This window comes from Drosophila persimilis, unplaced genomic scaffold (assembly GCF_003286085.1).
Source record: "Drosophila persimilis strain 14011-0111.01,24,50 unplaced genomic scaffold, DperRS2 tig00000431-arrow-pilon, whole genome shotgun sequence".
In the NCBI taxonomy this organism is placed as follows: domain Eukaryota; kingdom Metazoa; phylum Arthropoda; class Insecta; order Diptera; family Drosophilidae; genus Drosophila; species Drosophila persimilis.
In genome coordinates this window covers 2,121,115-2,138,854 of record NW_020825312.1, presented here as the reverse complement: position 1 = coordinate 2,138,854, position 17,740 = coordinate 2,121,115, and the positions used below count along the sequence as shown (strand labels likewise).

General features: G+C 49.0%; 1 protein-coding gene across 1 annotated transcript; it reads left to right on the top strand.

The window, feature by feature from the left end:
- The first annotated feature begins 5,847 nt into the window (after positions 1-5,847).
- On the top strand, positions 5,848-17,506 carry LOC6595966 (homeobox protein caupolican). Its single transcript, XM_026989659.1, has 6 exons — positions 5,848-7,023; positions 12,878-13,378; positions 13,716-13,837; positions 14,944-15,272; positions 16,159-16,894; positions 16,928-17,506. The coding sequence occupies exons 1-6, from the start codon at positions 6,973-6,975 to the stop codon at positions 17,220-17,222; spliced, it is 2,034 nt and encodes a 677-aa protein (XP_026845460.1). The 5' UTR covers positions 5,848-6,972; the 3' UTR covers positions 17,223-17,506.
- The last annotated feature ends 234 nt before the right edge of the window (positions 17,507-17,740 follow it).

The following is a 17,740-nucleotide window of genomic DNA, read 5'->3' as shown; positions in this document are numbered from 1 at the left end:
CACTGGACACTGGGTGAACTCGGTCATCCGACATTCGAATGGATTGGACTTGGAATTGGATGGCTGTGAGCGAGGGAGGGCCCATTCCCCATTCCCCACTTACTTTATTACAGTATTTTAAAATTAAACCTCAAAGATATAGCTGGCTGTAGCCGGCTAGTAGACTAGATAGATTATTAAACATCATTAAACTCCGCGTGAATAGGTCGTGAGTGACACACAAAGTATTGTCTTTCGTTCATGCAGAGATGTTTTCCCGAAACTGGGGCCTGAATAATTGATGATTGCTTTTAAAATGCGCCGACATGTGACTGTTGTCACCAGCGGAAGACAATTTTTTACAGCCGGAACACTTACACTTGCCCGCAATTAGTTTACGGAGCGGAGCCAATGCCGGCAGCCAGCAGCCAGCAGCCAGAATCCCCGCCCGGAGCATTGTCTCAATTTGTTTGAATCGATTCGCGTTAATTTCCGAAGTCTGTTTTATTTTTAGAATACTTCGATTTGAAGGGTAGAAGCCTTTCGTAATGTGAACTCTTACATTTGAATCTATTAATAAATTCATACATATCCATCTGGTATTGATATGATGAATATCTGGCAATTAGAATAAATACTTGACAATCAGACGCAGGATTCCAGCCATTCTTGGGGGGATCTAAACTTTGCGGACAGCAAAAAACTTGGTGCACAACGCACGTTGACATGTCCCCGGGGAGATGCTCCGATGCTCCGATGCTCCGATGTTCTGCAAATGCAGTACACGAGATGAGGCACTAATTACTGTGCAACGCTGAAATAGGCAGCGTGTCGCGGCGGGGATGGCTGTTCAAGTGCCTGTCAAAGGTGCGTACGTACACATATTTCAGCGACGCACTGGGCGATTCGCAAACTAATCTGCCATATATTACCGAGGACTGGCAGCCCTGCCGACAGGTATATACTCCCTGACTGGGGGTTGGCTTGGGGTGTCCCTGGTGCGGAGGCCACTGCAATTCGCAGTCGCACTTGCTGTTGGCCTTAACTCGTCCCTGCCACTCGTCAAAATGATTTATTTTTGATAAATTACCACCGTCCTGCTCCACTAGAGGCAGCGGCGACGTTGCACGCAATTTTGCAAATGATTTACACGGAATGACACGGAATTTAATTTCGAAATTCGCAAATGCTGTTTCTCTTTGGGTGGCAAACATGAATCTCGCACTTCTCGCCGAGGGCGAGGCGACACGGCTCCCAATCGGTGGTAGTTGCTCCTCGGGGATAAGTAGACATTATTTATAATTGTGCTATCATAAAAGAGCCTGTCCCTTGCCACAATGGGGCATGTAATTCCCTCGTATACGCGCACACAAATGCAGTTCGTAGTTCTTTCCTCGCCGGTTGGACAAATAAAAGTGTTAAATGCTCTAAGGAAGCTGTCATATAAATTAACGTACTCTCCCGTACTCTCCCCGAAACAAATGTATTTGCATTCGTTCGAGTCGAGCCCAGCCCCCCAGTCCCCCCCAGTCCCTCCCAGTCCCCCAGTCGTCCAGTCTGCAGGTCTAGTGGGATTGTGTGCCACAGGAAAATGTTAATTAGTAGACGGGAAAAGCAATGCCAGATGAAGGAATGATTTGTTTGTTTTCGCAGTGCCTCCTGATTCTGATTTGAGAACGGGAACTGGTGGGCTCTTCAGCCAAGGTTTCACTTATTGGTGGGGAATAAAATAGATACAAATGTGAGGTTTCTCCCTGAACACGACTTTAAGTGTATTTATTATAAGTTTTTATTCGCTAGTCTTTATTTTTAGCATCGCATCGCAGTATCCTTGAACTAAATTGTAAATTGTAATTGTCTGACGTGCAGGTAAAATGTTAATCTGCTGGAACATCTCACGTCTCAAGAGACCCGAAAGTTTCCAAACATTATCCGTATACGGGTACGTATGGAGGAGGTAGCAAAAAGTTTCTGTGTGCAGGCCAAAGCGCAAATACAACGAGGGATGCTGCAGTCAATTGGCGGAGGAAGGATGCTCGGAAGGATGCTTGTACACTTGCAGCTGAAACTTCAAATTAGTTCGGCTGTTATATTAATGTTAATGAGACGGGAAGTATTCGTAAAAGTTCACTTTTTGAGTGCCCATCTTACCACATTAGCTTGTGGCAGAGACTTTTCGCCGATCAGTTTTGTTTTAATGTTTAATCGAGGCTTTGATAGCCCCCTTAACTCTGCTCTAAAAGGTTTATTATTTTGGTAATATTTTGGTGGGTGGCATCAGTCCCCTTATGTGATCTCCAGCAAAGACTATTGTGGATGGTATTAGATAGAAAAGACTTGGGAGGGAGGAAGGCTTTATCCGCGGGGATATTTCCAAGTTTTCCAAGAATATGGTTTCTAGAATACCATTTCGATGCTTAAAAAGTATTCTCACTCTTTTTGGTACTGGCAATGCTTAGTGTTGCCCCAAACTTTTCGACTGAAATGAATGCAAAATTGATGTTGAACGATCTAACATATCCTCTATACTTACGCATGCAGCCCCATTCCATACCATCCCAGTTCCAATAGCACATGCCACATGGGCGGAAGGGGGCAGAGGCAGAGGCAGAGTAGTCGTGACGCATGCCACCGGCAGCTGTCCATACAAAGCATCTACTTCTAATTGTCATGCCCCGACCAGCCAGACCCCGACCCCGACCCCGACCCCGATCCAGACACCGACCCAGACCCATCACGCGCGAGTGTGAGCCGATAATGCTAGAATACTAGATACTAGAAGGGAAAAGCGAGTATCTACGTGAGTTCCGAAAACCAATTGGAAACCAGAAATCACGTCAATTGGTGCGACAATCAATCGTGACTGCGGGATGTCAAAACGCCGCCAAAGGGGAACGCACGCGCAAAGAATTCAGAGGAAAGGGCCTCAGGTCGGAGTCGCAGTCGCAGTCGCAGTCGTAGTCCCAGTCCGGGATCGGGTCGTCCCGTGTCCCATGTCCCAAGTCCCGGGTCTAGCATAGACTGCGGCACTGGCTTGGGCTTTGATGGAACGTAAACGGCACTTGAACCACAAAGAGCACCGATTTGTTGATTTGTTTTGTTGATTTGTTTTGAAAAGTGAGTAAATAAGTATGTTTCCATTTATGAATGTTTGGTAAAATGTTGTGTTGTGTGCGCTTTTGTTCTGTTTGAGCAGCAATTTCATTTTCGAGTGGTCGATAAGATGCCAGGTGCCGATACGATATCTGGCGGCTGATAACGCCGCACACTGATTGGTGCACGGACTCGGTGCGGGAGTCCCACCCGCAACACCCCGGTCCCAGTCCCAGCCCCAGCCCCAGCCCCACGGCAGAGCGACTCCACGGTGTCTACTTTTTGCCCGAAGGCTCGCAACCAAAATGGAGGTTGGAGCTGGTCGAAAAGTGTGCATGAGGATTATTGCAATTTGTAACAAAATCTTTAGTGTTGAGGCATGCAACATGGCTCCCCTTGGAGACGCAACGACAAACACAAAGACAAAGACAAACACAAACAAATTCATTTAAAGCAATTTGCACAGAGTCCTTTCCGAGCTTGTTCCGGTGACTTTATCGTTTATTGTTTTCAAAAGGATTTTATTATATTTACGAGGAGGATAGTGTGCACATTTCGGTCTCTCTCCGAGTGTGTGTGCTGTGGTGTGTGTGTGTGTGTGTGTGTGGAGTGTGCCTTCAATTTAAGAAGATTTTTCGCCGCCTCTCCCCAAACACGAGAGATGAGGCCGGCTGTCTATCTGTCTCTCTGTCTGTCGATGTGTGTGTATGTGTGTGTGTGCCACATACTGAAAAGCGACAATTTCATGTCCAAATGCTTTCCAGGTGACATGAAACAACACTTAAGGAGGCAGCAGTCTGGGGGCAGATGGGGGGCCAGGGCCAGGGCCCGGGCCCGGGCCAGGCAGTGCTTGCAACACACTCCCGTGCGTGGATTCTTCCACCTGGCCCACGCCCCCACACGGAGCCAGCCTGCAACGTGCATTAGCAGTTGAATTCGTAAGGGGTTCTCTCCTTCTTCTGTATGTGTGAGCCTGTGAGCCTGTGAGACTGCCGAACCATAGCATCTGGTGTCAAGGAGCAATATCTCTCAGTGCCGAAATCTACATTTAAATTGTTTTCAATATAATCTGCATGTCCGGTCCAGTAAGAGTTTGTGTTTCTCCAACTGAAAAGAGAGTTCAAGCAAATAGGAATACATGTGCGTGTGCGTGTGCGTGTGCGCGTGTGTGTGTGTGTGGCACAGGTATGGTGCATGGACATGTGCAACAGTTCCCATATCATTCCCATATTAATTTAAGGATACCCCTGGCACAATCCCTGGAATGCAATCCCAACCACTCCACCCAAGGCTTACTCACTGATGGCTACTCCCAGAACTTCACCGAGTGTTGGGTTTCGTGGCGCCGTCAAGAGCATCCATCCAGCAATCGAGGCTGAGGCCCTAACTGTAACGATCCCGAGATGCAAATGACACATTCCCTTATCCCTTATCCCATATCCCTTATCCCTTATCCCATATCCCACTTCCCAGTGCATTCGAAGGGAACATGTGCTCGAGTGCGAGTGCGAGTGCGAGAGAGCGTGGGCTCTCACATTCATAATGAATGGCGGCGCGTTAACACCCCAAAACATCAAATATCTCATTTTACAAAAATTCCTCAAAAACGTCCTCTCCTCCCTTCCCCACCCACAGTCTGGGGCTCAGCTCTGCTCTGCGTGCCATTAATTAGAGCCTATCCCAAGTAGAGGACTTTCGAGTGGACGTGGACGTGGACGTGGACCCGAGCTACGCCCCGAGCTCCAGATCCAGATCCAGAGTGGAATCGTATTGTTTGTTTGTTTTTTTCATTTCGGTTTCTTATTACAACGAGGGTACTTACTACGAGTACGGGCACGGGTACGGGGACGAGTACGGGTACGGGTACGGGTATGAGTATTAGCCACTGCCAATTAGGAAACTCAAATACTTCAAATAGTGATGGTGGGATAGCAATCTACTTTATTGTGGATTTTAGTTCGGTGTTTGATTTGACACTGATACCATTATGAGTACCTATAGCACATGGCTACCCGAAATCTGTATTATTGCGGGATTCAAAAGATGATTTTCTATCTCTCAGATATACATACAAGTAAATATATTTGAAATATATGTGTCAATGCAAACATATATCAAAATTCTATTTATAATTAGATCAAGTTTCTGTGCTTGCTGCCTTGCTTTCTGCTTTGCTCTGGATTTGTAGATTCAACGATTCAACCAGATTCAAAAAGTCTCTCCAGTTACACATGTACGTGTGAATGTATTTTCGATAGTTGTTTTTCCAATTATTGTACTGCGGGTATTTTCGCCTCAATATCGGAATATATCAGAAAAGGCTTCAGCAGCCATATGTGGGCCTCTGGCCACGAAGCAGAAGCAGTGTCCGATTGGGAAGGAAGCCTTCGATCGTGGTCCGCCATGAAATCGCTTCCAGTGGCGCGAGAGGGGACGCTGCTCGGAGCACGACGAAACACTTCCAGTTTGGGGAGGTGGGCGTGCCCACCACCGAAGAGAAGGTCGTTCAGGCTCGCTCTCGCTCGCACGCGCTCACAGCAGGCCGCCCGACGGAGACGGCAGATGTGGCGTTCTCCCTGTCTTATTGGAAGGCCGGCCAATCGGGCGAACCCTTGTCGTTCGCCTGCTCTCGTGCTCCGGCTGGCACAGATGCCATCCCGCTCCCGCACCGGTTGGTCTCGTTCGCGCGGCCGGCTGCCAGTGCCAGCGAACAGTTCGTGTTCGAACGTGAATAAGTGCGCATCGCTCCGAAAACCGAAAACCCGAAACACACAGAAAACACACTGAAAACTGAAAAGCGAAACGAGTTGCCGCTGTCAGGCGTCAGGCGTCGTCGTCCTCCTCGAGAGAGGCCACTGACAGGTTGTGAAACTCGTTTTCCGTAGAGCTATCGTGTCGGACATGCTTGATAAAGTGCGTGCAATAGCTGGAAACGAACTGTAGCTTCAAAGTGCATTAAAATATTAATAAAAAAAAAACAAAACAGAAAAAATAAAAATAAAAACACAGTGCCTGGCTGGCAGGCACAGAAGAACACAGAAGACAGAACACAGAACCTACCTCTAGTTGCGGCCAAGGAAGTGCATTCGACTGGGAACGAGGCTGTGGGATCTGCCGACAGGCAGTCTTTTGAAGTACCACACCATCCTATCCTCCACACGACGACGGTACATGTGTACTTCAGAGGCGATAAGTCAGAAAATCTGTTTGTGGCAAACACTTGAAGCGAATATACGAGGATTTGCCGCCTGGCCGGCTAACAGACACCGACACAGAGAGAGAGAGAGAGAGCCGCGAATGGGCCACAGTCGGAGCCATCCAGCGTCAGAGTCAATAAAAAGCAAAGTAAACGAATAAAGAGCAAAGTCACACAAAACAAACAAAACATTTTCCGGCTCCGGCGACATTAGCAGAACTGCTCGACATCGACAATTTGTTTTATCAATTTTCAACAAGGCCAACACAGCAACAGAAACAGCAACAGCAACAGCAACAACAACAATAGAGCGCAACATCCAACAAACCAACAAACAACAAAAGCGCTCAAAGTGCTTAGCCGCGGCCCACAGTCGAGCACGCACGGCATCCACACCCACATCCACCATCCGAGAATCTGCCACCCCATCGCCATCATCATCCTTGGCAGTGTCGGTGTCGGTGTCGGTGACGGTGCCGAGAGCCCGAAGAACCCAACCCCTTGTCAAGTGTATCGCCAGCATCCCGGCAGCAGCAGAATCAGAATCAGAAGCAGCATCGGAATCGGAATCAGAATCAGCATCCGCATCCTTGCCGCGACCCGGGTCGGCGCCCCACAGCGAGGGAAGCTCGCTCGCGTGTTGCCGCTGTGCCGCCACGTCCTCCTTCACATCATCGACTCGGAGGAAGACGCCACCGACGACAATGGCTGCATATGCGCAGTTTGGATACGGCGGTTACCCGACGGCAAATCAGGTTAGTGGAACCAAGCACCGTGTCAAGAGATTATCAAATTAGAGACACACTCGCAGTCGCACTCACACTCACTCTCCGACGCGATCCGATTGATTCTTTGATTTTCGAAATACATAAATGGGGTGGGGAGGCTGGAGGGTGGAGGAGTATTATCTAATAAAATCAATTGAGTTGTATTTTATAACTTTTACGAGTATCTTAAACGAAGAGTATTCAGAAAATACATATGTCATGCCTATATTTTTGTCACAGTCTTCCCCTCGGTTTTGATTGGTGTCTCTAATAATTTAATGGAGCACATGTACATTCCATTCAATAAATAATCTGTAGAGGGGTGCTTGCTGAATTGTATTTTATGAATTTTATGAGACATGGACATGTGGCGTCTTCCATCGGTAAATGTTGTTTCTACTTTAAGATTGGCTAGATTGTGTGGAAAATCTTTAACAATTATAATTGTAGGTGGGGTGGCTCGGTATCGGTATCTCTGGCTAAGACATTCATTAACATTTTAAGCTGGTGGCAAGTGGCAAGTGGCAGCTGGCGCAGGGTTGGGGGTACATGAATATTCAAGCACTTTGGCACCGGTTGGACTCTCTCTCGGATCCATAATGGCCGCCGCAAAGAAATGTTTCACAATTTGGGACAGCCGTCACCGTCACCGTCACCGCCCGTCGCCTTGACTGCTGCAGTCTTCTGGCCTTCCTTGGGCTCCCTTCGGCTCCCTTGGGCATTGCGGTGCATCGTCCGGGGTCTGGGGCTGGGTCTGGGTCTGGGTCTGGTCATAATTACCCGCGTACGAAGCTGGAGCTGGAGCTGCAGTTGGGGGGATGTACGTACGTATTCCGAGAGCCCAGTAATTCAAATTAGTTGGCTGAGGTTTTGCAGGGTGGACATACGAGTACTCATGCAAAACCCTTTCAGTGGCTGTAGTGCCGAGGCTTGTGCAACGACAAAAGTGGGGTCTAGTGCGTCAATGTTAGACTTATGAGGTTATATTACGTTTATCCTTAGGCCGTCCGTGTCCGTGTCCGTCCCTTGGTCTTTGTGTGTGTGTGTGTGTGTGCTTCCAGACGACCAATATACATATTAAAGGCATTATGATAATGAAACTGGAACTGGACTGGGTGGGGTGGGCCATTTATTATAATATGCAAAACTTGGTAAATTACAATAATTAAAATAATGAACGACGCTCAGAGATTATCGACTTTAATTATGGATGCAGATGTGTGCAAAGTGCTCTCCGATCGATTAAAAGCCCCTACGATTGGGCTTCTTTGGGTCTTTGTTTTGCCTCCGAGCACTAGCCCCGCTAAGCCCAATTAAGACCAAGGATCCAACGATGGGATCCATGTTTTAGAAGACTATCACACAATGCGAGTAACCCAGTGATTTTGTATCAAATGTACGAATACTCGTACTCGCACTCGTACTCGTAAGCCTCGTAAGATTTATGCAGTTCGCGGGTCGGCAGCAGAGAGTGCCTTAAAAATAAGAACTCGAATTCATTAATTTAATTTTAATTTCAACGCCAAGACGGCATTCCAAATATGAGGCAAAAACGTTGACGCATGCAATATATGAATTTAATCAACGGCTGCCACTGCCACTGGTACTGGCACTGGTACTGGCACTGCCACTGCCACTTCCACTGTGCCTCTCTGTGGCAGTCAGTTGACAGTTTTCAGTGTTCGTTCAGTGGCAGACTGCGACGCGCGTATGAGGAGCACTCAGAATTCCCAACTTCCCATGCGAGCTGTTCACGCATTTCATGGCAAAATAACTAAAATTCTACGGCTGCAAAAAGCGAAGAGAAGAGCCGTCGCGACGCTCGGTCGGACAATGTCGAGTCGACTCGAGAGTCCTGAATCCGGTTGCTATATGCGTAGGCCTCTCTTTAGCTGGACCAGGGACCAGGGACCAGGGACCATCATCATTCGAAATGATGCGAGAAAAAACTAATATTTCGCCGTGTGCATTCCATAATTGATTTATGAATTTTTAATGCAAACATTGAGACCCACTGCCGTTGTCGTTGCCGTTTGCTGTTGCCGTTGCCGTTGCTGTTGCCGAGAAAGAGTTGTTCCCCCGACTCGGGCGGATGGGGACGGGCAGTAACAACTACTGGAGCCCGAAGTCAATTCAATAAGAGGAAGGAACCCAGCAAAAAACAAAGCGACTTATTCGCATTAGCACAAACGCACAACGGACCTCCTGTATCTCCCTCTGCCTCCGCCTCTGCCTCTCTCTCTACCTCTCCATCTCCATCTCTATGCGTGCAAATGTACGATACATGGGTATGGATATGGTATGGCCATCGTTTGGGCCTTGGCAGTGCCGCAATCCTGTGGATGAATGTGAGAATATGCCAAATCCAAGAGGCAGCCTCGAGACTCGGCTGTGGCTATGGCTATGGCTATGGCTGTGCCTGTGGCTCTGGCTGGGGCCAACGAACACATGTTTGTGTGTGTAGAGGGACTCCCGACTGCTGCTTCCTTCCCAGATCCTTATATTTTTCGTTTATTGTTTGGCATTGGCGATGACGTTGTACCGGCGGTTGAAGCGCCCCCATCTGCTCCTCCCCCTCCTGACAGCGGCAGCGGCAGTGGCAGTGCAGGCAATCTCTTTTGTTTCCCCAGTTGTTAGGAGTGCAAAAACAAAAATCCATAAACGCATCCCCAGCGGTAGCAGCAACAAGAGCGAAACGGCAGCCAGCCCCAATAACCACAACAAGCATTATGAACACACATCTACATCTACCATAACGATGGTACTCCACTCCAACTCCAACTCCAGCTCCACTCTACAAGCGATCTCCTTTGTTTTGCACATGCGAATACGAGTACGAGTACTCCTACGAAACGTTCACGAAATGAAATGAGCATTGGCAGGTTGGACCTGGACCTGGACCTGGTGCTGGACCTGGTGCTGGACCTGGTGCTGGACCCGGTGCTGGACCTGGCCGGGAGGCGGTTTCGTGAGCTTTAGCATAAATCATAAAATTAATAACCGTAAAGTGACGGCACCAGTTTTCCCAACATCTTGGCCAGAGTGGGTGCGGGTGGCCGTGCCGTGCCGTGGCCCCGGCGCACATCTGTGCACCAGCATCATCAGCGGAGCTCCGTTTTGGATGTGCACTTCAAAGGCAGATTTCAGATTCCAGATTCCAGAGACCTGCAGACGCAGATGCAGATGCAGATGTCCATGCCGGTTCGCTGGAACCAGAGACCCAGAACCAGACCCAGACCCAGACCCTCACCCAGACCCAGACCCGATGCCTATTGAGGTTTTATTTTCCACTTTCGCTTGCCCCGGCAGCGGCAGCGGCAGCCAGCATATTTTATTTTATGTTTGACTTGTGCCAAAATTCGACCAAGTATTATTGAAGAAATCTTATCAGCGGACCACCTCTTACCTCTAGCGAGATGTGCAGATGAGATGTCGTATAGCAGAGTAGTCCCCTGCATTAAGCATTTGAAACATTCTTGATATTAGCACCTACTATATTCGTTCATCCTTAACGAATAAATAACAATCGTTTTATGGCCTTAAAGTGTGCACATAAATGTCAAATTCATTTCGAGATGAGGGAACTAAGACTTTTGTCAACTTTAAGTACCTTGACACCGTCCTGTTCTGTCCTGTCCTTTCCGCAAAACACGAAGAAGTCATAAAAGAAGCGAAACTTTAAGTCAACTTTTAGGAGTTGCCAACATGTTTCGACACTTCCGCAAAATAGAAACTTCAACTTTGGGGGCTGCGTATTCTATCCTACTCTATCCCGTCCTATCCTATCCTATCCTATCCTATCACCTTCCGATAAACTCCAGGGAGAGGACACAGCGCCCATCACTGCACTTCCTGCAGCCATCCTGCAGCCAGTCCGAAATGCAGTCCAGAGTGGGTGAGTGGTAACCATTAAAAATAAACTGACTTGCGTGCCGATAATAAGCGCTGGAGCTGGAGTTGGAGCTGGAGCTGGAGCTTCAGGTCCGGTGGCTGTCTGAGACTCGGACCGTCCTTAGTCGGTTCTCCCCCTCCACGTCCCCGTCCACGGCCGCGTTTGGAGGTTGTCGTCGACGTTGCCGATATGTGTTTTTTATGGGCGGCCACAAAAACTGAAATTGATGTTCGAATCGCATAAAAAATAAAGAATAATAAGAAATGAGCGCGCCCAGCGTTTTGTACATTAGCAGGAGACAGGAGACAGTGCAAGGGATGGGAAGGCAAGGGAAGGGTCACTACGCGGCCACTTCTTGCTGGCTGGCTGGCTGGCTGGCTGGCTGGCTGGCTTGGCATTCTCCTTAACCGATGCCCCTGTCGACAGTTGTTCCCTGCTCCTGGACGTCCCGGGGCTGGGGCTGGAGCTGGAGCTGGAGCTGGGGCTGGGGCTGGCCAGTGTCCATCCATTCATTCAGAATTCATTAGATTTCATTCATGAAACACCTTCGTTATGCAATAATTTTTGTTGTGGTCGACGTGGTGGACTCTAACTGGCCGTCGGGCGTCTCTGCGCGAAATTGCCCTGCGATTAGATAGCCCGCAGGAGGTGTTGAAAGTCAGCTCGTTTAGGTTTGAATTACCATTATTATTTAAATCATACAGGAACATTTACTTCTGTTGGTAGCAGCACCGTCTGCTGCCAGTAGCCCCCAAAATACTCATAAGTAGGTGGCAAGTGAGCCATAACAATGGGGAAAAACGGTGGCACGACCCTTTGGGGTCCTCTTAGCGAACAATAGAGTCGAGTCCGAAGAGCAGGCGCGATCCCCATTCCAGAGACAGTGACATGATCATTCCATTCCGATACTGTCATAAGCCCTTTATTGGGGTTGCGCGCGTGAAGCGAAAATTGGAATTTGTCACGGTCGTGACAGGCAATCATCACGGTATGGGTATGGGTACGGTATGGGTATGGGTATGCGTATGGGTACGGGTACGGGTACCACTCCCAAAATAAGCCAAGGTTTTGGTAGATAGATACCGATGTCTAACCACTTTATATAGACAACTATTTGACTTATCGACAACGGCTGGAGGAGGGGAAGGGATAGGGAAAGGGAAAGGGGAAGGGGAGTAAGGAAGTTATCGGTCTTTCGTCTGTCCGCCTCAGTGGGTTCAGTTCGGGTTCTTTCTATTGCCGGGGCCAAAAGGAGCTCGTATTTGTTGTTGGCTCATACGATATGTCTCCAGTCCTCCAGACCCGACAATGATTCGTTGCGGTTATCGTCCGAGAGAGCGCATACCTGCGTACCGTACCTACTCGTACGTCTCGTCCCTCATCATTTGATTGCCCTTTAGGCCTGCCGTGTCCGTACCCATACCCATACCCGTACCCGTGCCCGTGCCCGTGCCCGTTCTCGCGATCGATCGGTCCACTGATATACTCGGGATGTGTACCCTCTTCAAAGATGTGCGATGTGCAGCTCCAGCTTCAGCTTCAGCTTCAACTTCAGCATTCGGCCGAAGAGCAGCAGTATCTGAAATCTGACTGTGATAAATTGAAAATTAATGAAGTGAAAATAGATGGAACGGATCGCAAAATGCGCCAGGCCAATAAAATATTTTGACATTTGGAGTTATCATCTTAATCTGCTTTGTTGATTTCGACCTGGCTCCGCCAGGGACATGCCTTTGCGCTTACCTCTGGTCCTCTCCTCTCTGCCTCCCGCCTCTCCTCTGCTCTTGTCTCCATTCCTCCCTTTCCTCCTCCTTTCATCCGGGCCTAGTCTTCGACCTCAAAACTTCACCTGTTTTTAAGATCCCCTTCTCGCAAAAAAATATTCCAGCCGTAGCCCTTTCGGTATTACTGAAGTGTATGTTTTTTTCTCTGCTCTTCTGTCCTTTGTAGTTGACGGCAGCTAACACCGACAGCCAGAGCGGCCATGGCGGAGGATCGCCGCTGTCCGGGACCAATGAGGCTTCCCTGAGTCCATCGGGGGGCTCGACCACAACCGGCCTCACCACAGGCCCCCTAAGTCCAGGTGCAGTCTCCCAGTCGTCGAACAATGCGGGCCCGAAAGTCATATCCACTTCTCCGACGGTGGGAGATGCGGCGGCAGGCAGCGATGTGGCTGGTGGCAGTGTATCAGCTGCGGATCTTCAGGGCCGCCGATCCGAGGGCATGTCCTGCTGCGAGAACGGACGACCAATCATCACGGATCCCGTTTCCGGGCAGACCGTCTGCTCCTGCCAGTACGATCCAGCGCGACTGGCGATTGGCGGCTACTCCAGAATGGCATTGCCCTCCGCTGGAGTGGGAGTGGGAGTGTATGGCGGGCCATATCCATCTAACGAACAGAACCCGTATCCCAGCATTGGCGTCGACAACTCGGCCTTCTACGCACCTCTGGTAAGACGAACTAACGGATGACAGAGCCACAGAGCCACAGAGCCACTAATTGGCTTAGTGCAGTCGGTGGAAGTCCGCGCACAAATGCAAGTCGACGGCTGAGCAGATATCGTCATGTAGCTGTCGGGGTATCCGAGGTATCTCGTTAGCTGCTCCGCGCGTGTGTAACTGCGGCTGTGATTACCTGGAATTGACAAATTCATAAGGCCACTCCAGTCAGTGGGCCATCCGCTGGCAGCGCTTACAAGCTCGATGTCAGCTCAGCCGCTGCTTGACTGCCTGCCGCTTGAGGGGATTCAGTCCGTCTAATTGCATTTCCCCCATCTCCCCATTCCAGAGCAATCCCTATGGCATTAAGGATGCCAACGCCAGTACCGAAATGAATGCCTGGACCTCTGCTGCAGGACTGCAGTCCACTACCGGGTACTACTCGTACGATCCAACACTGGCCGCCTATGGGTGAGTTTGCTCGTAAAGAAAATAGCTAGAAATTTAGCGGATTTTAAATGTTTTCTTAAGGAAAAAATTATTTTGCATTGAATGATTTTTTGATGATTGAAGGAATACTTTCCCTGCTATGATTTTGAGTAGGATTGTAGGTTAGGAAAGATCTCTTCTTTGTTGTTTCTCTCAGAGAAAAATGGCACAGTAAAATAAGCAAGCACGTATTTAAATTTAATATTCTTTTTTTGGAACTTAGTGAAATTAAATGGAATTCACTGTGATTTAAGGCTACGTGTACTTCAAAACCTTTTTTAATAGGGACCATATTTTAGCTAAATATAAAACACTGCGAAATTAGTATAAAATATTAAATTTGTGGGAAATGTATTCAATCTAAATACGAAAATATTTAATTTCAAGATGGAATATATTTATTTTAATTATTAAATATATTTTAATCAAATATTTCCATGTTAATGGTTTAAATGCAAGTGAAAATTATTTCTTTTTACAATTTTTACTCTCGGGGCATATAAAATGGCATAAATATTCAAATCTAAGTGAAACTATTCGGGGCTCAGGGCTTTTTTCCTGGATGCACCCGTAAATATATAAAATATTCGAATTTTAAGCACAAATAAATAGTTATATTAAATATAATTCACTTTGATTTTAACTTAAATAACTCTTTCTTTTATAAAAATGTATGTATTAGATTCTCAGGGTTTTTTTTAAAGAAAATAAGTAGAAATTTGAGTGGATTTTAAATGGTTTCTTGGGAAATCTTTCTCCTGTTTTCTGATAAGTGAGGGATCATTTTTCCAACAAGTCTAGCAAGAAGTGGCATATCTTCTTTTCTCGCTCTGAAAGTACTCCTTTCATTTGCTTAACTGCCACTCAAGTGGGGAAGGTGCGGACCATAAGTATTTCCTGAATGCTGATAACCCTATCTCACCGATTCACCGGAAGAGGGCGTTGCAATTGTAACTCTTTTTCGTGGGGGGAGGGGGTGGGGAGGTTAGGGTTGGGGTTTCCAGGCCTTAAGCAAACCCATTAGTGGCTATGATATGGAGATCGGGATCGTTTATTGACCAGTACTATTTGATTTGAACACCCGACAGATACGGCCCGAACTATGATCTCGCCGCACGGCGCAAGAACGCCACGCGAGAGTCAACAGCGACTCTGAAGGCGTGGCTGAGTGAGCACAAGAAGAACCCCTATCCGACCAAGGGCGAGAAGATCATGCTGGCCATCATCACAAAGATGACGCTCACCCAGGTGTCGACGTGGTTTGCGAATGCGCGCCGTCGCCTGAAAAAGGAGAACAAAATGACGTGGGAGCCCAAAAACAAGACCGAAGATGACGACGATGGACTGATGTCGGACGATGAAAAGGACAACAACAAGGATGCAGGCGATGGTGGGAAGCTGCCGTCTGAAGTTTTTGGTAAGTGCAGTCAACAGCCCCTGTTCCGTGTTCCCTGCTCCTTGTTCTCCGTTCTGTATTCCCTTTTCCCTGACCTCAATCAGTGCTTCAGTCTGATCTTCCCTGAATTGTTCTTTAAGCGTCCCTCGCCCCATTGATTTGAACGCCTGTCGTTTGGGCCACCGTTTGGGGCGTTCCGCCCCCACTGCAGATTTGTGGCACTGGGCTTTTAAGCACAATTTATGTGGCGAAACGAATGTTATGCAATACGAGTACGAGTATTCGTCTGCTCTGCTCTGCTCTGCCCTGCTCTGCTCCATCGTCGTCGTCCGTCCGTCCGTTTATTTGTCTGACTGCTTAGGCGACATCCTCCCCGGAAGTTGACAGCACATTGTTGGCAAAGTGGCCTTGCGCCCGTACTCTCCGCAGCCCTCTCCGAGCAAGTGGCCTTGTTCGAGTTGGCGACTTGCTTGGGTCTCTCTCGACCATCCACGTCCACGTCCACATCCACATCCACATCCCGTACCTTACCCACCGTCCAAGGGCATGGTACTGCTTGCTGCTCGAAGAGGAGGGACCACACCACGCTTCCACTGCTCGAGTAGTTGGCGGAAACTCGAGTATTTTGTTGCTGAAAGCTTTCTCCGCTGGCTGGATGGCTGGCTGGCTGGCTGGCTGGCAGTCTGGGACGTCGCGCGAGGGTTGCACGCATCAACGCCCACAAACAATTTCAAGGGTTTTTGCCATTGCCGTTGCCGTTGCCGTTGCCAGCTGCCAGCCAAGTTTTACCTCCCGAGTGCCAAGTTTTGCAGTCCTCCTCTAAGAACTTGTCTGCTTCCGCTTTAGACTTGAAATTAATTAAATTTATTTTGTGTCTCCGTTGCACATTCCAAACTCTAATCGTCAGATCCCAGCAATCAACTTATCAAATCCGAACTAGGAAAGGCGGAAAAGGACCCGGATGTCGAGCCGAAGATGGAGCGGGAGCGGGAGCCGCCGCCCCAGAATCTAGTGGCCATGCGGAGCCTGGCACCCTACGCTGCCCCGCCGATGCACGCGGCCTACAACTCGTATGCGCACTCGCAGCACCAGCAGCATCTGGAGCATCTAGAGCATCTGGAGCAGCATCCGCAGCAGGTGGCGGCACCATACTATCATTCTGGCTACGGCCAGGATGACACCAGCGAATATGCGGCTCAAAAAAACCCGCTAAGCAGAGACTGTGGCATACCAGTGCCGGCGACCAAGCCGAAAATCTGGAGTGTGGCCGACACAGCCGCCTGCAAGACGCCACCGCCTACGGCATACCTCGGCCAGAATTTCTATCCCCAAGCGCCAGCCTCAGAGCAACAGCAGCAGCAGCAGCACCACCAGCACCAGCATCAGCATCTGCAGCATCTGCAGCAGCACCAGCAGCTCCACTCTGTGGGCCCCCAGTCCCTGGTTATGCAGCCGAGCAGCATGACCATGACGATGGGGGGGCCTCAAGTCGAGCTCGGTTCGCCGCTGAGTATGATGAGCAGCTACGCCGGCGCATCGCCATATTCGCGGATACCTACGGCGTACACCGAGGCCATGGGCATGCATATCGGGCCCGGCAAGATCCCACATACCACCCCCATCCATACGGTGCACCGCGAGCCGTATCCATCGGGGCCCAACAGCCACCAGGCGAGAGTGGGGGTGGGGTTTTCCGAGATCCAGCCGGATACCCCGCCCCAGACGCCGCCCACTATGAAGCTGGGGGGCCACCACCACATCAGCAGCATCAGCAGCAGCAGCAACAGTTCTTCGATGCATTCCGCTCCCGGTCCGGCACCGGTGACGGTGGCTTCCATGGTCAACATTTTGTACAATAACAACAACAGCATTATTAACAACAACAACAACAACAACAACAGTACTATTACGGAGAATAGTGCGTACATGAGTAGTGGCGCCTATCTCACGGAGAGCCGTGCCGGATCGTAATGTGGCACCAGCGAGTGGCGGCCAGTGGCGGCCAATGGCGGCGAGTGGCCTTGAACCAGATACCAAATAGTACCATATACCACACTACTACTTACACATTTCAAATACACAAACACAAACAAACACACAACACACAAAACAGCCAGGCCCGAACACGGACAAGTGCAAGAGTTCGCAGAGATGCCAACAATAACGATAGCGATAGCGATAGCGATTACTACACTAATTATTTTGCAATAAATGTAGCTTAAGTATGGCAATAAAACTTTTTTTTTCCTACCATATCATAAATTATTTCACTTTATAACTTTAATTAGCATATTTACACTCTCCACTCTCCGACTGAAGTTTTCAGACAAGCGAGAGAGACGCACACACACGTCGCGCTGCCTGCCGCCTGCCTGCCTGCCTGCCAGTCACATCGTAAGGAGGGGGCGGGCGGGCGTGCCCGGTTCTGGAGTGTGCTCGAGACAGAGACACAGCAGTGTGTTTGTCATGCCGTTGGGTTTGAGTCATTC